Source organism: Gasterosteus aculeatus, chromosome Y (genome assembly GCF_964276395.1).
Source record: "Gasterosteus aculeatus chromosome Y, fGasAcu3.hap1.1, whole genome shotgun sequence".
Taxonomy (NCBI): Eukaryota; Metazoa; Chordata; class Actinopteri; order Perciformes; family Gasterosteidae; genus Gasterosteus; species Gasterosteus aculeatus.
The window spans coordinates 3910358-3932132 of record NC_135709.1 but is presented as its reverse complement, the minus strand read 5'-3'; the positions used below and the strand labels follow the sequence as shown (position 1 = coordinate 3932132).

Genomic DNA, 21775 nt, shown 5'->3' with positions numbered 1-21775 from the left:
GCTGGTGTTTGTCTTCTGTTGTGTTCTCAACACCTTGATTCAAACATGTGCACTTGAAATATTTCAACTTTAAAGTAGTCACCACCGACGTATTTTGTAAAAGCGCTCAGGAAGGTCACTCTAAATAATTCTTTCTTGTTCCAATGTCTTCCTCTAGGGGCGCGTATTCCTGTCAGTGATGAAGCTCTGCAGTCGAACACACAAAGACGTTCCAGTTAGTGATGCTACAGTTTTCCAGATCTACCAGTTTTTTTCACATTAACAATCTATTTGATTGTTTTAAGTATATTAGAAGCACATTAAACGACAATGCTGCAAAGAGGAACCAGGTGATGTCACTTCGCTCAGAGCCGCACGTTTGTCTATTCGGTGGGATCCCAGCATGTGTGTGCATATCGCAGTCCTTCGGTTTGCAGCTCTGCACTCTCCTAGCCCAGTGCAGCAGTAGATACCTGCAGTAGAGACTCGTTCTTTCCTGTGGATACTGGTACAGAGGGCGCACTATTTCTGCTCTCCGGTGTCTGAATCATGGCACTCAAGATACACAGGATTTGTCTTTACCGTCCCAAGAAGCCGATGCAAACATGCTCCTGCTTACGGCTGCTGTTCATGATCATTTGTATTATCAACTAATCTGCAAGTAACTCATTTGTAGTCGCACACTTGACCAAATTGAGAATCCAGGTTGTAAATGACTGATACAATTATTCAATAGTCCAGGATTTTTTTTACTCTCATCAACTATAATATGTTTTTGTTTTGACTCGGGCTTTTGATGGCCCCGCTAGTTCCAGCACCTTGATTTTAAGTCCCCTTTTTTTGCCCTCCTGGTTTCCGGTAGGGCAAAATATATGCCGGCAAATATATGGCCCTTCGGTTTTCTCCAATAACCGTACGTCTAGTTTCTCGACCTCATGCTTCACCCATCTCTAAGGTCAGACCTTCTTGTTTCAGCCTCCTCTAATTTACATCCCCTCCAGCATGAGGTTCTGTAGTTTAAGGCCCCTCTGTTTTTCGGCTGCGGGTACAGAGTAGACGTGAGCGGATAATAGTGAGTGTGTGTGAATATTGCAAGCAGGCAGCAGATTGAGGAGCTGTGCCAATGAGTCAGCACCAACGCAGATGCGGCGAAGGGAATGGAAGGGAAGGGGGGGGGGCTGAGAGTGTTCTCGGACAAACACACACTCGAGCAGACGCTGCATTGAAACATAATGGAGGGATCTTTGGGATGATCCACACCTGACAAGAATAGCATCGGTTTATTTTTCTACATCTACAGAAAAAAATAACACCGTTCCAGTTATTAACTGCAATGTGGCAGCCAGCGTTGCCTAAAACAATTGATTTGTTTACTGATTTGCTTGTTTTTCTGAAACTGCATGTTGGAAAGGACTGTGGAGCGAGGATGAATGATGAAGCAAAAGAGGTTGGATATAATTCATTGAGACATACCAGCTCCAATTTGCATATTGCAAAGACCAAAATTGACTAAAATTGTCATGAATTAAGAGTAACTGAATGATTTTTTTTAATGCTTTGGACCTACAATGCCCTTCCTTTTAAACGGCATAACTCAGAAATGCTGCGTATTAGGAAATAAATGTCTACAAAGAGCATTTTGCCGTGGCCAGGTGTTTCATCGGGACAAGCAGAAAAAGGCCTGATTTTTCACTCCGTCTTATGCAGGGGTTCAGCTCGTTAAACTGCTGAAATATGGCTTTCCTTGAGGACTGTGGCTGTGAGGGCATGTGCAGAGGGCAGAGAAGCTGGAGTGGCTGCCTGTGAGAATGAGCTGCCTGTGCCGAGAGGCACCGATGGATTATGAGATAACAAATAATGAGAATAATGTATAGTGTGTAGGCGGTCAGCGTCTGCTTCAGTGACATTTAGCAGGTGAATCAGATCTCGCGGGTGCTGCTGTGTTTGGTTCACACTGGAGATGAAGAACGGCCTTAAGCTACTTTCCACAACAGATCCACACCAACACATCCTCCGCACTGTGTTATGGACTAAAGACTGCACAGAATATTGTGTATAGAGAAACAGTCGAGGAAAGCTTGCAGTTTATACTTTATCAATGAAAGGCAAGAATTATTCATTTGGGAAATAAGTTGAAAAAGCCGTGGTAATATGTTCACCTGACTCCCTCTTTCAATTTCTAAAACCTTTATTTATTATTATTTGAGGAGTACTGATCTTATTTGCTTCTCTAAACCCCTTTTTTGTATTTGTTTGGGTTTCCCCTTCTACTTAATATACACACAGCGTAGCCACCAACTATGAGACTTTGTTGTTCTTTGTCTTTCCCAAACTGTATTTTAAGCAATCAGCAATTCAACTCCGAACCTTCCTCAGCATCTATGGACAACCACAACTTTCATTTTCATTTCCATATATATATATATTGTTGTGGAATATTTCAATAAAAGCTCGGTAGAAGAGAATGATTTGTCTGATAAAACAGAGTCTTGATGAATGATCAAAGTTGCAAAAAGTCCATTTATTGCTTGCAAGCAGGAGGTCAAATACACAGGCACGTATCACAGTGCTCTGTGGAAATGGCGTCTCCGAGCAGTGAAAACGCTGAGTTTTTATACACATGTGAAGAACATTCTCCGTGCCAGTTACGAGAAGCTGCAAAGCAGGTTGAGATAAGAACCCAGGTGAAGCTGAGGGTAGCACACACACACACAAGATCCTCCTCAGTGGCCGGTGCAAATCATAATTAATTGACATGAAAGTAAAACGTGGATCCGGAACTTTCGTACCGAATAAGATATGAACCAAGGCCATGAACAGAAGTCCTTTGTTTTGAAGCTTCTATGAGATTGAGTCGACCGCCCTCCCTTCTCAGAGCACAGCTGCAAACTAACATTTTGTATCATGCTGCTCTTTGCACATCAGGGTCAAATACAGGACACTTGAGACACGGCTTTAGCACAAAACAATGCTATAACATATTTTTACCATTACAATATATATATATATATATATATATATATATATATATATATATATATATATATATATATATATATATATATATATATATATATATATATATATATATATATATATATATATATATATATATATATATATATATATATATATATATGATGGTTGCCAGTAGGCAGAAATGGGGACTCTCAGCAGAAAGCACTCTCCATTTGTCAGCCTTTTACAGGCTCTCACCAGTGGTGCTGTCTGCACAGCAAGAAATTACCTCATATGCAGTATTGAAACTAGAGGTGATCTTTTTCTTTATATTAATATAAATATTCCAGCAACATGATTTTATTTAATGGCATATGCAAATCTTTTGATTAATCATGATAATAATTGCAGGTTTCATGAAGAATAAAAAACAGCAGTTAGTTAAAGATCTAATTACAAGATTAAAAACAATTGTAAAAATGCTTGTAGGATTAAAAAAAGTTCCCCCAAACTTTACATTTTCTTAAACCAAAATCAACTTTAGATTATTTCTCGTTATTGTCTTTTCATTGTTTTGCAAAACCATATTTTGAATACAGACTCAGTCAAACACTGGCTGACTGATATTTTTTGAGGAGTGCACACAAGCCTTTACTGTAAACTCGACCATCAGCCCAGTTAATGTGTCCTGGACACTGAAAACTGGTCACTCCATCATTGCACGGTGTCTAATGCGTCTCCGGCAAGAAGTGTCTATATGTACTGCAACATAGATGGATGGATTTATCCAACAATGTCTCTTGTCCTCAGTGAAAAGACATGCAGTGTAGACATGACATCATTCAATGGGAAATTCATATTCAATCTGAGCTTTCAAATAGCTGAATAGTACAAGTTAAAATTGGTTCTTAGACAAACTGAGACCTACAAAGGAATTTTAATAAATGAACCAAATCAGTCAGATTGGAGTGATGCGTTGAAGGAGATCAATGATGGCTGTCGTGAAATGTCCAGTTAAATAAAGGATAAGGATACTGTAATGTAATATAATGTAATGAAACAGCCAGCCTGGCTAAAGTTAAAAAAAACTTCTTCAGCCCACTGGTAAACACATTGTGTATCTTTTAAGTTATGGCATGTTGTGGTTGCATGGGTTTTGTGTCATGATACGTTGATACGTTGGTTGATAAGTTTCATTTAGCTCTTTACACCAAATTAAGAGGAAAACAACTCTCTTTGTGCTATGCTAAGCTAACTTGCTGATGTCTATAGCTTTGTTAGGAACGGCTAGGGGGTCGTATTAGGTTACTAGCAAATGAGGAACTAACTTATGGACATTAATGGAATTATTAATAATCACTAAGATACTTCTCAGAATAAATAAATAACGGGGTACCACCCTGAGCTAACATTGACTAATAACCAATACTATAAATCAAGTCTCATAATTGATATTCAGTCCTTGAGAGTGAAGATGTTGGAAGGAGTTAAGTTCGAGCACTGGCAATGTATGTCAACTGTCACCACCATATAAATGCACAAGTAAACACAGGAAAACGGTTCTTTAAAGTATAACAGGGTTTATTAACTCACAGAAACACCGATCAAGATCACCTATAACTGCAACCAACAATCCCTATAACACTTATTTTAAACCTACTCACTAAACAGTGTGTGTGTGTGTGTGTGTGTGGGTGTGTGTGTGTGTGTGTGTGTGTGTGTGTGTGGGTGTGTGTGTGTGTGTGTGTGTGTGTGTGTGTGTGTGTGTGTGTGTGTGGGTGTGTGTGTGTGTGTGTGTGTGTGTGTGTGTGTGTGTGTGTGTGTGTGTGTGTGTGTGTGGGTGTGGGTGTGTGTGTGTGTGTGTGGGTGTGTGTGTGTGTGTGTGTGTGTGTGTGTGTGTGTGTGTGTGTGTGGGTGGGTGTGTTTGTGGGTGGGTGTGGATGTGAGCACGAAGGAGGGTGCGAGAGAGAGGGGGAGAGACGAGGGGGATGCAGGGAAGGAACGGCGGTGCGGTTGCGCGCAACAACAAGCGGAGTGCCGATTATCACACTAGGGGGCGAGCGAGAGCAGCGGGGCGGGAGTGAGACCGTTAAATCAAACCACCGAGGAAGACGGGAACGTTAGGCGGTGTAATGCGACTACTCGACGCGAGGGGCGAGCGAGAGCGAAATGCAGGGAAGTGTTCCACGTAGTGAAACAAAGAGGAAGATGATAATTGCACCGCTATGGCAACGCTATCTGTTGCTAGGGACCACGGCTTGGACGAAGGAAGGGGGGTAAATACTTAGACGCGGCGCGAGGGGATTCTGACCCGCGACCAGCGGAACTTAGATCAGCAACGTGAATCAGTATGGTCGGACTTATTTGTGCAGTTACGGAAACCAACGATGTGGCTCGCGATACGAAATAAAACCACAGGCAAACGGATCTCGCGGCGAAGACCCGGGAAAAGCGATCTAAGATCGAAAGGAAAATAAGAACTATTTTGACCATGAGATATCATTCAACAGCGTAATACAGCTGGTGCTTTCACTCCCTTGTGTAACAATAGGAACTATATGTAGGAACCATTGTTTAGTTCCGTGAGTCACACGGACTGTTATTGGAAAACCACTGTTTTGTAACCGGACCGAGCAAGATGGACCGTACATGCGACGTGGAAGTTTATTAAAGTTTACAACCCAGTTAGGTGAGACATGGAAGAGTGTGCTCGTGTTTGTGATTAAGTACCGCGTTATAACATGTTGGCAGCGGAGGAGGAGTCGGTCTGAGTGCGTACTGGTTTACTCCGGTCTGAAGAGAGTTAACCGCTGCTAGGTTGAGCCGCTAGCGCGCGACTGCCGTGTGATTCCATGGAGGGACTTAAGCCGCCACAGACGTTGTGTTTGGGCTCCAGCAACCTCTCTAAAACATGGAAGAATTGGAGGGATGAGTTTGTGCTGTATGTGGATCTGACAATGGCTGAAGCTGACGATAAACAGAAGGTAAAACTGTTCAGCTATCTTGTCGGCGAGAGTGGCAGAGAACTTTTGGATACCCTGATGGGCGACACAGCTAGGGATGCATGGAAGATAGAGGACATCATCACATCACAAGTTTGATGATCATTGCAACCCCAGCGTGAACGAGATTGTCGAACGCTATTGTTTCTTCACGAGAAATCAGGGCGCCAGTGAAAATATAGACAGTTATGTCACTGAACTGAGACTGCTGGCCAAAACATGCAACTTTGGGACTTTGAGAGACTCGCTCCTTCGTGATAGGATTGTGTGTGGTGGTAACAACACAATTATGAGAGAAAGGCTGCTGCGGGAGAAAAACTTGACACTGGACACAAGTTTACAACTGTGCAGAGCAGCAGAGCTCTCCAAGGAGAACGTTAAAACCATCACCGGGCCGATGGTTGAAGAGGTGCATGCTGTTCAAGGGGCGCAGTACCAGTGGAAAGGTAACGACACAGTGGAGTGTAAATTCTGCAGAAGAACACATGAAAGGACCAAACAGAAATGTCCGGCGTTCGGAAAGAAGTGTGCAAAGTGTGGCAGAGAGAACCACTTTGCAGCCAAATGTAAAGCTAAACCAGACCAAAGGAGGAAGAAAAATGTGAGTACAATAGCAACAGAATATGTGAGTGATGAATTTGAAGATATAACATGTATCACTGTGACAGACACTGAGATAGTGGATGCAGTGGAGACAGACTTGGGCAAAGATGAAGACCCAGAGAGAGAACAGGATGTGAAAGATAACAACACTGTTAAAGAGGACACTCAGCTACTCTATGCTGGTATGCTACTAGGCAAAGACATGGTCAAATTCCAAATAGACTGTGGTGCTAGTTGCAACATCATCCCCATTAATCTGCTGAATCCAGACACCGAGCTAGAACACACTAAAAGTGTACTAGTTATGTACAACAAAAGCAAGCTGAGGCCAATGGGGAAATGTAACATTAAAATAAGAAATCCAAGAAATCACAAACAATATCGCTTGGAGTTCAAGTGCTGAACACAGACGGTGCAGAGCCTCTGCTGGGTCGGAAAGCCAGTGAGGCGATGAAACTGATTAAAGTGCACCATGAGAATATCATAACAATAGACAGTATAATCACAACAGGAAAACCGACAACAGGGGGGACGATGGAACAAATCAAAACAAGTTATGCTGACGTGTTCACTGGAGATGGCTGCCTTGGAGGAAAATACAAGATGGAGGTGGACAGCACAGTGAAGCCGGTGCAGCTGCCAAAGAGATGGGTTCCAGTGGCCCTGATGAAACCACTGAAGGAAGAGCTTAGAGACCTGCAACACAGAGGGATAATCACTCTTGTAGAATGCAGCACAGACTGGATCAGTGCTATGGTGGTAGTACAGAAACAGAATGGCAAGCCAAGGGTCTGTATTGATCCCAAACCCTTGAACAAAGCACTAAAACGCAGTCACTTCCCACTTCCAACCATCGAGGACATCTTACCAGACTTGTCAAAAGCTAAAGTGTTCACAGTGTGTGATGTCAAGAGTGGATTCTGGCATGTACAGCTGGAGGAGGAGTCTAGCTATTTGACAACATTTGCCACTCCATTTGGAAGGTACAGATGGCGGAGGATGCCGATGGGGATAATTACTTCACCAAGTTTTGCCCACACCACTCAGACCAATGCAAGGTATTGAGATACCTGACACACACACACACAGTGAGTGGACATGGACAACAGAACATGAGGAGGCATTCCTCAACCTGAAAGAGACAATTGCGAATGCTCCAGTATTGAGATATTACAACCCTGAGGAGGAGCTGACAGTACAGTGTGACGCTTCAGACACAGGTTTGGGCGCAGCACTGATGCAGATGGGGAAGCCAGTCGCTTTCGCAAGCAGGGCACTTACACAAACTGAGGGGCACTATGCCCAAATAGAAAAAGAGTTTTTAGCAGTGGTTTTCAGCATGGAGAAATTCCACCAATACACATATGGCCGCAAAGTCACTGTACAGAGTGATCATAAGCCGTTAGAAACCATTGTACGCAAACCCCTGCTGAGTGCACCCAAAAGGCTGCAGGGCATGATGCTGCGCATACAAAAATATGACTTGGATGTCATTTATGTGCCTGGAAGAGACATGTTACTGGCCGACACTCTCAGCAGAGCCTATCTTCCTGAGAGTACACCGGTGGAAGCTGATCTAGAGACTGTCAACATGGTGCAACACTTACCGATCTCCTCAGACAGACTTCATGACATAAGGTCTGCCACAGAAAAAGACACCACATTGCAGCTTCTCATTAAAACAATGAGCCAGAGATGGCCCAAGGACAAGTCACAGGTACCGAGTGAAATCAGGCCTTACTTCTCATTACAAGGAGAATTAAGCCACCAAGATGGAATAGTCTTCAGGGGTGAGCGTGCCGTAATTCCTGACACGCTGAGATCAGACATCACTGGTCGATTACACTCATCGCATCTGGGTGTTGAAGGATGCCTACGTATAGCTAGAGAGTGTGTCTACTGGCTGGGCATGAACGACCAGATTAAGACGTATATAGCCAAGTGTGATATCTGCAGGTCAATGGACAATAAACAGCAAAAAGAAACATTGATGTCACATGAGGTTCCAAGCAGGCCATGGGCGAAGGTGGGCACAGATCTGTTTGTGTTTGACAACAAGAACTATCTCATCACTGTGGATTATTGGTCAAACTTTTGGGAAATAGACTACCTGGTAGATACCAAATCTACCACAGTGATAAAGAAACTGAAAGCTCATTTTGCCCCCCAAGGCATTCCGCAACACACCGTCACAGGGCCTGGATAGTAGCCCAGCACAGCGACTACTCAGTCGCCGTACCAAAACACTGCTGCCAACGAAAGCAACCCTGCTCAGGCCGGAAGTCGTTCAGGTCAGCCAGAAGCTGAAGAACAGGCATCAATGTCAGCGTACATACTACAACAGATCAGCTAGAGGCTTGGACACACTTGCCACGGGTGACTGTGTGAGGATACAACCACTCCCACCCCACTCTGTCTGGAGACTAGGCAGGGTGCTGAAGCCAGTTGATGGGAGGTCCTATGAGGTTCAGTTGCAATCTGGAAGTTTCATTAGGAGAAATCGCAGACACCTCAGGCGTGCACCTGGTGTGACCTTTAGTGACCCTCTCGATATGGAGATCAGCATTCCCAGTCAGCCACAGGCTGTGAGACATGAATCTGCAGAGTCTGTTCCTGTCCCTCAGGGTGTCGCAGCAGAACATACACCCCGAGACACTGGTGGCGGAGACACCCCTGTCACGACCAGAGCCGGGCGCACAGTGGTGCAGCCACAGCGATATAAGGACTGTGTGGTATCATGCAGATGAATGCTGATTTTTACATGCACCTGACACGTGAAAAGTGTACAAGCGCAAAAGTTATGGTTTATTTGATATTGTTGTGATCATTTGCACATTTCATGTTCTTAGTGAATGGTTGAGTGTTATCTCACTGTGAAATTGGTGATGCTGTGTTTTCAGTTTTTTTATAGGCTATTTTCATCAGTTGCTGAGAGAAGATTTTGATTGATGAGCATATTGAATTGTTTATAATTTAGCAATAAGCAGTGTCAGTGTCAGTATTATAATCTTGCTTGTTGGCCACAGTCAAATGTTGAGATAACAGCTCTAACTCTCAAAAGAGAAAGGATATAACAATAGGAACTATAGGTAGGAACCATTGTTTAGTTCCGTGAGTCACACGGACTGTTATTGGGGAAACACCGTCTTGTAACCAGACCGAGCAAGATAGACCGTACATGCTACGTGGAAGTTTATTAAAGTTTACAACCCAGTGAGGTGAGACATGGAAGAGTGTGCTCGTGTTTGTGATTAAGTACCGCGTTATAACACCTTGCATCAAAGCGTATCACAGTATCGGATCAACAGGGGACATTACGACATTTGCAGGAACACATTCAAACATAAATCAAAGGTAGCGGATTCGTTGATCCGGACTATATCGTACGACTTATGACTGAACAAATCAAATAAACATCAAGTTTTGCAAGATTATTCCTTGTTTCATGAAGAAAGAGAGAGATGACTTTCAATTAGAACTCTTCATAGGTAATGTTATTAGTTGAAGCTTAGTTTTTTTTGGTGCCACTTGAATGTAGCAGAACAAACCGTAGACACAATACTGATATTGTGTTGTTGTCACAGCAACACAAACAACAGTTTGTGTTTGTGATTCTGGACATTCAGGCAAATGAACATCCAATATTCCCTCTCATTTCAGCTCTGTTTGGATCTTCACTCGCTCCAGATGGAAACATCTGTCTCCTCGGCCGATCCACTGTGTTCTCCATCTACTCGCTGACTCCGTCTTCTGTTTGGTGGCAAGCAGGTAGACTGTGAACAGCTGTCGGGGATGGTGTTGAGATCAGGGAGACTGAACCAACACAGCGTGTTTAAAGAAGTTTAAACCAAAAACAGAGAGCTGAACAACGCTACGTTGCTTGTGATCGGCGTGTCCGGTTGTAATTCTCTGTGGATTTGACTTTCATATCCCGTTAACCGGTGCAGCATTTAAAAAGAAAAATTACAAATGGTCATGGAGGACATGGAAGAACCTGAGCATTTAGACTTGTATCTTACCGTTGTATGTTTGATCTCTTGCGTTTGTGTGTGCATACAGGTAAGTTGAAAATAGCAACGCAGAGAGAAAACTAACTGGTACGATGCTCTGTACTATTGCGGTCCAGTGAAGCCTCACAGCAATCAGGAGAGAGAGAGTGTGTGTGTGTTTGTTCACAAGAAGAGTGGGACTGGCGCCAGCTCACCCCACCTTTACTGCTGTTGCCTGCAGAGTGAGCAGTGCTGCATTTCCTGAGGGCAATGCAGAGGACAAGCCAGAAGAAGGCTCACTTCTGTTAAGCTCACCGTGCAGCAAACCCAGGCTGCAAACCTGCTGTTTGCAGCCTGTTCTCGCGTGAATTAAACAAAACAGATCATTGTGATGTTGATGTTTCAAAATGTGTGATTATCCATTAGGAAAGTCATTGTTAGCTGCAAATAGCTTCATAATCCCACACTTAGCGGAGGCACACCGCCTCAGAGTCACGCTCTAATGTTTTAGGCATGCGTGCGAACGCCGGAAGAGTCCCAGAGTGGAGCGGAGCTCTTGGTGCCCCTGAGGTGAAACCACTCTGAGGCAATGACAGAGGTAAGCGGGCCTCCCCTGGGACCGGAGGATTAGTGTGTAACCATTACCTTTGCCCCGTGAATCACTGTGAATGGCTTCAGTGAAAGGGTACTGTAGCGCAGAGCTAGAGCACATTCAGATCACAGAACCTCAGATTCTGACAGAATGCACACTGCAGCATATTTCTGCAGGTGTTTTTTAGATTTGTGTGGCTTTTTGTGCAGATACACCGTTCACACCCCAACCTGACCCGAAATGAGGATACACCAGCAGATCCTTGAAAATTTATTGAAGTTAATGTAAGTTGAAATCCTAAGTAACATAAGATAAAACAAACAAAATAACCCTTGCATAGATCACAGTCCATGCCTTTGTCATCATCTGACTGACTGAGCACATTGTAGCATAATCCTTGGTAAACACAACATGACAATGATGGCTGGATTCGATAACACAATCAGAGTTTGGTTTGCTTGAGGATGAAAAGAAGAGCGGAGAGAAAGAGTTCAGCAGTCCTTTTTGCGCTTTGCTCCAAAACTTACTCCACAAGCGATTAAATACATTCTCGACCGGAAAGACAAACCCATAGCCGTCGCACTTCTAACACAGACACAATCTTCTCATCTTAGCAAACAAGAATGCCTTGAAACCAATTTAGCACAGAGGAGTGTGTATGGCCCTGTGTAGATATGATGGGCATGTTTTACACCGTATCACTACAGTCTAGGAATGGGGCAAAATGTCACTCGAAAAATAGAGATAGAGTTTGAGAAACTAGCCCTTAATGTCCTCGCTCACATTCAGAGCCTGGGGAACGCAACTCCAGAAATCGCACGCCGGAGCTGAGCACGGCTCAGATACCCAACGCCGTCTCTGGTGAAGAGGTCAGCGCTAAGGTGCTTTTTAAGAAATCCAGCAGGCGCTTCTTCCCAACTTCTAAACAGGGCCTTGCAGGAAGCCTTGGTGCAGATGACAGCAAGGGTTTCTTTTTTTTAAATGAGGCAACCGTATTATAGTTGATCCACAGTTTGAAAGGCAAAACTCATGCAGTCTTCCATCGACCATGCAGTTTTTTTTGATTAGTAGGTTTCTGTAGATACATTTTGCAGCACGTTCAGCAGGGGAGATTGAAAAAAAATGCAAACATGGTGTTTCAATGAATCCTTTTTTCTTAAAACCAAAAAAAACTAGTTTGTTTCTAAAATAGTACACTTCTTGTCCATATAATTTTGTGTATAGCAATTGAATCTGTAGTTTCATATGATGGCTTGCCAAAGGAACATATTATCTTTGATATTCCCGTATATGGCATGTTCTGCCTAAATCAGTCACGTTAGTGTCACCCGAAAAATGGCGAAAATTAAAACACATTAAAATAGTTTTTCATACATAATTGCTGTATACAGTGGTTATTTTACCTGTTATTGTAGCTAAATTGCATTTTGTTTGTTTTCTTATTGTTTAGTAACGTTAATGTCGTAATCGTTTTTCTTCTCACTCATGTTTGTTTGCAGAAGCATTAACATCTAACAGTAAGTAATATTCAAAACAATTTAGATCCCTTCTCATACTTTCTCTCACGCATCTGTTGAGCACAGTGAACTGACGATAGATCTTCTCTTAGTGCATTATGGGTTGTTCCTTTGGGACTGTGTTCGTCTGAACCCTTCTGCAGGCTCATGACTGCAAAACAACTCCAGTCTGACCTGGGTGGTTAATGGGGACTGCCACTATTACGATGCCTATATTTGGAAATTTCAAGGTTTTCTTCCAATAAACTGTTTGACTCCACTGACTTTACAAAACCACAGGACGGAGGGAAATCGGTTGGTACATAAACAGCCCTGTTGTAAGTTATCCATCAAGTCAAGATCGCAGTTTCTCCCACATTGAAAATTTTCTCTGTGTGTGTGTGTGTGTGTTTTTTTTTTTTTACAAAAAGCATCTAAGAAACAGCTCGGTTCAGTGTCTGTTATTCTATTGTTGTTGAGAATGCATGTTTCTGTTGGCTAATTGAATGCATAGCACCTTTCACACATGCCCTCACAGCACTGCTCATGTGAGGGCATGTGTGAAATGCAATTTGTATTTTCTTCACCTCAGCTGTTCTCCGCAGGACAAGCATCACTTGTACAAGAAACTTTCGTGGAGCATTTCCAGCTGCATTAATAAGACTACTATAATTCCCTTGTATCTATAAAAGTAATATCATATATGGTATTGGGTGTTATTTGTGTCCTTCTGTATGAGAAAACCTATAGAAATTGAAACTTCCTGACATAAATGTGTATCTTTTTTTGCTATAATCAAAAGTGTCTGACATCTAGCAAGGCTGTTGAATGTTTCGCTTGCCTGAGGCAGACACTCTTCAGCAGTACAGTACAAAGATCAACCAAATAAAATGGCATTACGCAAAACCAACCAACCAGCCAACAATAACAAAAAAAGTCCAAGATAACATGTGGTGGTACCAAGACAACACTCCTAGTCCTGTACAAGCACCACAAACAATTGCCATCTCACAGATGTAGAAACAACTATATGACATTCAAGAAGCACTGTGGTGGCACTTTTTCGCATCTTTTTACAGGAATTTGTCAATTTGTCAATCATTTGGGTGCATTCATCTCAATAGTGAGCATAGATTAATGTACAGCAGCTGGAGATTTTCAAGTAGTCATTACAAGTTTTAGAAACCTATTTGCAGTTAGTCTGAAGCAATATGCTGAGAAGCAATGCACTATATATGAATAAGCAGAGTAAAAAACAAATAGTTCAAGCATCAAAAAACAAATGATTGTGCAAAAAGCCGGGCTGCACTTTTGCCGTGCATCATAATGCCCGAGGATTGCAGGGTGACAGATTAAAAAACAACAAACTCTTCCACTGTCTTATTCTCGTGTCTGTTGGAACACATTTAGGAGACACAACAGTACCTTTAAATACCATAGTTTTCAAATAAACCAAATATAAAACAGCCAATCCCATCTCAATAGGAGAGTCAAGCATCTAAAGCCTCTACATATGAATGTTCTGATTGTGCGTAGCTTTAAGTGAACTGAAGGAGCAGGATTCTGGTACACTATTTGTCCTAAGTGCTTGTGTCAAGGCTATGCTTTGGGACTCTCACATTCAATGTTGCGTGTCTGCAGTTTACACTTAAGGTTCCATTTTGCATTATGGTTATAGGAAGCCCTGCATTGAAGCTTGTAGCTCTGCAGCAAGTTTGCAATGACCTCACTGAGGTAGAGACCCTGAAAGGATGCATGGTGCACAAACAAAAAGCTAAGACATAAATTAAATCTCTTTAAAACTTTTGGATATTCCATTTTAAATTGAATTGGTAAACATGCAGAGTACAATACATGTTCCTCACGTTGAGAAACAGGTTACTTTTCTCATGCTATGATCTCAATTATGTACTGTTCCCTTAAGATTTAACATTCAATTTCTATACTTTTAAATATTTAGCATTTCAAATTAAAAACTCACCCAGTGCACTTGAATGAAAACAGATGAGAGGGGAGGAAGGGGTGGAGGCAGGTATTCAAAATAACATCCTTTCCATTATGTGAGATATGTCTCGTGCATGCCAATATTAAAATGGAAAGTCTCTAATCATGCTCATGTGAAGCTCACTTTAACATTGTGCTGTGTTGCGTCTAAAGGGCATGGCATTGAATCACTTGGTGATTTCACAATTACAGCATCTGCTGGGAAACAGCAGCATCGCGGATGTCCGTGAAGCGAGTAGATCAGCGTGTGTTTACATCCAAACCAGAGAGATCAGACTTCCTCCTATAAGGTGCTTTGCTGAATAGTAGATATCCTTAGTAGGGAGAGAGGAGGGAGCAGAGGGGTGTTTGGGGGGGGGGGGGGGGGGGGGCAGGGTGGGGGTCACCTACCTTCTTACCACTGGGCTGCAGGTGCTTGCATGTCTCTGCAGATTAAGATTTGAATCATCACTCCATCGTCTGATGAGACAGTGTTTGCTATGCGTCCTCCGGGGAGCTGTGTGTAAGCGGAATAGTTGATTCTTTTTTTTTTTGATGTAATTATATGTTTGTAGGATCCGAAGAATTAATTATTCTATCTACTTGTCACATACTCTGAGAGCTTTGTTTGAATTTTTCTGATTTCTTTCCATGTAGCGGAGCATAGTTGTAGGCCTAATGCCATCGGGCCCTTTGGGGAGGTAAATGAAGCATTCCTAACTGATGGTCTACTCCACATATGACAGTCCCATAGAGATCCCAAAGTTCCTAACTAGTGTCTAAACATCTGTAAGCAGCTTGCTTTTATTTACACAGTTTTGGTTGGCTATAGTGCAATTGCTAGTTCTGAGGTTCGCCTCCCTAAAGTTGTCGATGCTATTGTTTATGTCTCCATCAATCTCCATGTACTCTGACTTGCTGGCGGTGGATGAACTGCGGCGGCTGGAGTTGGTTTCAGAGGGGATGTTGGGATTGCTGACATTGAGCAGCTGGGCCTGCTCTTCTCCTTCGGTCTCCCTGTGGTAGAAGTAGTTGAAGTTGGACACAATGACGGGCACCGGGAGCGCAATCGTCAACACTCCGGCGATGGCGCACAGAGATCCTACAATCTTGCCTCCTATAGTGACCGGGACCATGTCCCCATAGCCCACAGTTGTCATGGACACAACAGCCCACCAAAATGCATCTGGGATGCTGCCAAAGTAGGATCCTTGCTCCTCTGCCTCAGCAAAGTAGACAGCGCTGGAGAACAAGATGACCCCAATGAACAGAAAGAAGATCAGCAGACCCAGCTCTCGCATGCTGGCCTTGAGGGTCTGTCCCAAAATCTGCAGCCCTTTGGAGTGTCGCGACAGCTTGAAGATCCTGAACACCCTGACCAGACGGATCACCCTGAGTATGGCCAGAGATGTTGCCTGCTCCCCCATTCCTTCTTTTTCTGGGTCTTCGGCTAGCTCGGTGCCGAGCGTGATGAAGTATGGGATGATGGCCACTATGTCGATCATGTTCATCATGTTCTTGAAGAAGGCCGGTTTGCTCGGGCACGCCAGAAAGCGTACAATCAACTCAAAGGAGAACCAGATTATACAGAGTGTCTCAACGACGAAGAAGGGGTCAGTTAGGATATTTGGTTTATAATAAACAGTAGTGTTCCCAACTGTTATCATTCGACCCCGTGGGTCCTCTTTCAGCTGTGGTAAAGTCTCTAAACAAAATATGACTATTGAAATGAGGATCACCATCACAGACACAATGGCGATCCCTCTCGCTGTGCCTGAGCTCTCCGGGTGCTCAAAGAGGAGCCAAATCTGGCGCTGGAACTCCTTCTCAGGCAAAGGGCGCTCTTCCTCCCTGATGAAACCCTCGTCCTCCCGAAACTTCTCCATCGCATCCACCCCCAGCTCGTAAAATTTGATTTCTTCTGAGAACATATCCAAGGGGACATTCACTGGTCTTCTTAGCCGGCCCCCAGACTGGTAGTAATAGAGGATGGCATCGAAGCTGGGCCGGTTTCTGTCAAAGAAGTACTCGTTTCTCAGAGGGTCAAAGTACCGCATCCGCTTTTTGGGGTTGCCCAGCAACGTCTCTGGGAACTGGGAGAGAGTTTTCAGCTGTGTCTCAAACCGGAGGCCAGCAATGTTGATGACCACCCTCTCGCAGCATTCGTGGTCATTGGGGTCTGGGGGGTAGGCGTCCTGAGGGTGGCCGGGGACAGCCGAGGTCTCGTCCATGTTATCTCCTGCCACCACGGTCATTTTTGGGAGGAGGGAGAGGCGGAAGGGAAAAGAGCAGGATGAGATGAGTCGGGTTTCCCAGTTAGTCTGACTGAGCAGGCATTCAGGTTCAGGACAAATTTTCCACTCCTCACCTTCCCACACCCCTTAATTTGTCAGAGACGTCCCTCAGATACGGGAGGGGGGCGGTTGGCTGCTTTGCCTCAGTGCGGCTCCACTGCGTTTCTCACTGACTTGACCATTGCTGCTCTCCAAAGCATCTGCTGCTGTTGTTACTGCTGCCTCTGTCACCCAGAGAGAGAGGGAGGGAGAGAGAGAGAGAGAGAGAGAGAGAGAGAGAGGGAGGAAATAATGGAATCAAACAGCCCCATTTCCCGGCTCAGCAATTTTTGCCGTTCATATATTTCCTTACTTTGCTCAACCATTAGTGCAATTACAATAGTGACTGTGACTTCTTATATAATAAAGACATGTATTATATATATATATATATATATATATATATATATATATATATATATATATATATACATATATATATATATATATATATATATATATATATATATATATATATACATATATGTACATAGTAATTTTGACTATGTTATAATCTACTTGCACCACATGGCATTTATTACATTCCTGAGTGATTAAACTGTTTCTCTGATTCACTCATATTGTATTCCTGAACTTTAGTTTAAATGATAAATATTGTATTTCTACGTCTCAGAGGCACATGCCTGTGGTTTACCCTACGCCCCTCAAAACAGCCTGAACTATGATGTGACGCATAACATCTGCTACAACTGATGTTTACATGCATACAGTGAATGGCCTATACTGAGGGACAAAAATGACAGAAATACACCCAGGAGATAGAAAAATAATGCAGTCACTGTTTGTTATCTTCACATTAACTGCAGCTGTCGATTACAAAATGTTCTGACCGACATCATTATTGTATAAGTCAGCAGTTTCGGGGCTCACCTTGGGCTGATCTTGAATCGTCTTGAATGCGTCCTTTCCTCGAGTAAAAGCATCCAACAGCAGCGCAGCCGTGGGTCTCATGTGGTTAACTTCACATTGCACCTATACTTTTATAAAAATAAAAAAACTTACTCTACTCATTGCCAACCTAACTGTCTCCTCAACAAAGTGCCCTCAGATTCCTGTAGACGGGTGAAGCAAGATGAGATCTAACAAGATGAAAATCAAGGGAACCTGGAGAGGAAAGCCGGAGGTAAAAAGGAGAGAAAAGAGAGAAACGCAAAGCTGCAGCGTCGGTGGCTGCGCGACGGCACGTGGTGTGAACAGCTTTCGGTGTACCGCAGGAGAAAAATCTTGCACAGCAATTCAGAAGGGGAGACACGTTAAGGGGCAATAAGCGAGCGTTTGACATTTCCAGACATCACTGCATCAGCAGAAATCTGCTGTTTTTTGCGATCGGACCAGATGAGATCCAGGACGCATTTCCGCGCGGCTCGGCGGGCCGAATAAAATACATCAAAACGGACAGTTTGAGGGACAGTCAGGTGCAGCATTGAGGTCCAAATGTTTTCTCCACAATATCACGCAAGTTTTGCTGAGCATTCCAAGTGCAAGGGAGGGGAGGGAAATGAGAGGGAAGGGGAGGGAGGCGTCAGGAGAAGGAAGAGGGGGAGGAGGAGTTGGAGGGTTTCGACGCAATGCAGACCGGCTCTACTAAAGCACACCGCCAGAAGTTCTCCACACACCACAAAAAACAAGAGCCCTTGTGCGACCGTTCTGGCTCAATAAGACTACAACGAAGGGCAGTACAAGACCTCTAAATCCACGTTGGCTCGTTTGTTTAATGAAACGGCTTAAATTGGTGAGAGATTAAATCACCTTTTTTATTCCTTCACTCCAGTTTGTGATTTACTTGGGCGTCTGCTGGATTCGTCGATATCTGATTCTATGGAATCATTTTCATGTTTGTCAGTAATGAGGATGTCAATATTTTCTACGGTGCTCATGAAACATAAGATCAGGCGAGGTTGCACCCACTGTCTGTTGTGTCCGTGTGACAGTTAATAGTATTCTGGGGTCAAAAAACACATTCAAAGCAAAATTGGGTCATCATACCTTTCAGACTGTGTAATGTGTTATAATAAATTCCAGACAAATAAATCCCTCTATATGCATGTATAAATCCCCTAACCATTTAACTTAAACTGTCATTGTGAAACATGTATCACAATGACAGTTTTTGTGGTTTTGTGGCAAGGCAAAACAACGTACTAATTAATAGGAATATATTTGTATTGTATTAACCCACAAATTACTTTGCTGTTTGCCTTCTGATCTGTGAAGTGAAACATAAAAAGTGGTATATTTTCTGATTCTTAATGTATTTATAAAACGATTACGTTAAGTTAACATACATGTTTAAATTACAAAAATAATTAAAGCTGCGAGCAGCGCAGTGTTAATTTTGGCAGCTATTTTTGATTTAAAAATGCATATTAGTTTTAGTCACATTTAGTCATTTTAATCCTTCTTAGTTTTAGTCTAGTTTTGGTCGACTAAAACTAGACTAAAACAATTACATTTTAGTCTAGTTTTAATAGCCATATTAAACTCCTTTTCTTCCCTTCTCAGGCCCAGGGACCCCCTGTGTTGTGTCTACAGCTGCATAATAGTCTAGCTTGCAGTACTTGGTTGTCCATTAGATGTCCCTCATAGGACAGGTCTATAGCAGCAGTCGGCAAACTTTTTGACTCGCGGGCCACAATGGGTTGTAAAATGTGACGGAGGAGCCGAGCCAAGAACAAAGGGTTGAAGTGTTTGTGTGAGCGACTATAAATGACATGTGAAAAATCATTACATGAAAGGATTTGGATTTTAACAACAAATTGGCAAAGGTGTAACAACTTCATGAGGACCAGGGATCTAAACGCAACACTTTGTTGTCTTTGTCTGTTTACTTGCAATGCTTTTGAAACTTCATGGTCCTTTATTGTTTCCACTGTTCCAACAAAAGAGACCGTAACGTCCTACAATCGGTGCAATATATTATTTTCTTGGCTTCAGAACCTGCAATGACTTTATTATGTTAGACGTGTTTGTAACGGAGCGTCTCATCCAGCGAGGAATCGCTGCCTGCCGTCGCCAGAGAACAGAGCAGAAAGGTCCGACAGTCTGTTAAACGGGTCTTCATGTTTCTGTGAAGCAGCGCGGCTTCAGCCCGCTAACAGGCAGCTAAACCGTGACAGCTGAGCTAAACTAACGAAGCCGCATTCAAACTCGCCGAAGCGTAAAATAGTCGTTGCGGTCCGTAGTCGGTGCACAAGAACCACAGTTGTCAGTTGTCGTTAACCGCGTGGAGCGATGCGAAATGTCATAGATCACCAAACCTTCCCTTAAATCTCATTCACCAGCCTTATAATCAATTTCAGATGGTATTTAATATGATGATAATTCCACTTCAGGTTCATTGTACACATCCCCAAGGCCTCACCCAGGGATAAGCAGGACATTCTGATTTACTATTCCAAAATTAAAGCCTCTCAAAATACCATACACGGGCAGATTTCCTTAATTCTCCATCACGAGACTACTTTTGGTCAATTTCAGGTCAGAATTAAAAGGAAACTATCAATAGTTACATGATGATTTCACTTCAGACTAATAGTAGGCCTATACATCCCCAAGGCCTCACCCAGGGATAAGCAGGACATTCTGATGTACTATTCCAAATTTAAAGCCTCCCAAAATACCATACATGAGCCAAAATATCATTCACAAGACTACATCTGGTCATTTTCAGATTACATTGAAAAGGAAAAAATCAATAGTTACACAATGTTTCCTCTTCAGGCATAGAGTATTGTTGTGTTCAAAAATGAAGAAACGCCGGACGGACAGAGGTCATCGCTGATCAAAAGGTTAAAATCAAATGTTTTTAATAAAAGTAATGGTGTTGTGGTAAAAAGAACATTGGTCCGCTGGTCTCAGCAACCAACAGGCCCCAGGTCAGTCCTTTTGACCATCCCTAGTGCCCGTCTGTAGCCTCCACCAGCGAACCCGAGATATATAATATAATGGTTGCTACAGGTATTTATAACAATGCTTAAAGGTGTGAAAGTCAGTGTCCACACCTCTGGGAGTGGTCTTCTGGTGAGTTCAATGTAACTCGGATTTCAAATGGCCCTTTGTCAATATCAGTTGTGGTGCAAGTATTACATGCATGCATTCCAGTTAATTACATTACATCAAATACAATCATACCTGTACATTGGTATTATTCTAGTACAGTTTCAGAATTACAGTGGTTTTACAATATTGTCATTACTTTATTGATTACACAGTTCCAGAATCATGGCTGTATTCTGGTTTACACTATATGCATTTTTATTAATTTTATGAACCGGATCGTCAATGTTTCTGATATCCTACAATCCATCCCTTTACACCAATTTTGGTGTAAAAAACAGGGATCGGTTCATCAAATTCTTCAGTTTTGTCAGATGTGTCGTCTCTATTTGTTTAGCATAACGTTCGATCCAATATGACACGCTTGATCCTACACATTCTAAACATAAGATGTGCATCTGGACACCACTTGTTAACTTGTACCTGGCACAGAACAAAAACTCGAAAACCCTTTTTGGGAATAAAACGAGGAAGAAATCTGTCGGAGAGATTGAAAGATCTTCTCCCAGGATTTAACATTTCATCACAGATGTCATGTGTACAGTATAAATTGACCCAAACCTTATGGCATCACGGGGCTGGTCTTCACTGATGATTCTAATGATAAGAGTCCTGATGCAGAGGATGCAACAGCATAGATAGATACTTTATTGATTCCTCAAGAGGGACATTTTGGTATCACAGCAGCATGTACAGGGAAGAAAATAGAATAAAAAGATACACATTATATACAATATAATAAGAGAAATATTAAATTATTAAA

At 42.8% G+C, this 21775-nt stretch overlaps 1 protein-coding gene and 1 long non-coding RNA gene across 2 annotated transcripts; one reads left to right on the top strand and one right to left on the bottom strand.

Moving 5' to 3' along the window:
- The first annotated feature begins 5526 nt into the window (after positions 1 to 5526).
- On the top strand, positions 5527 to 13328 carry LOC144390879 (uncharacterized). Its single transcript, XR_013454681.1, has 2 exons — positions 5527 to 6540; positions 10203 to 13328. It is a non-coding gene; the product is annotated as an uncharacterized LOC144390879 (long non-coding RNA).
- Positions 13329 to 15162: 1834 nt separating this feature from the next.
- LOC120812591 (potassium voltage-gated channel subfamily A member 1-like) lies at positions 15163 to 16985 on the bottom strand. The gene has a single exon (XM_078097352.1). It carries the CDS (start codon positions 16855 to 16857, stop codon positions 15382 to 15384), a length of 1476 nt encoding a protein of 491 aa, XP_077953478.1. The 5' UTR covers positions 16858 to 16985; the 3' UTR covers positions 15163 to 15381.
- Between the last annotated feature and the right edge of the window lie 4790 nt (positions 16986 to 21775).

Excerpts from the sequence above, each read along its gene's own strand:
- LOC120812591 (XM_078097352.1), bottom strand. The coding sequence starts at position 16,857 with ATGACCGTGGTGGCAGGAGATAACATGGACGAGACCTCGGCTGTCCCC.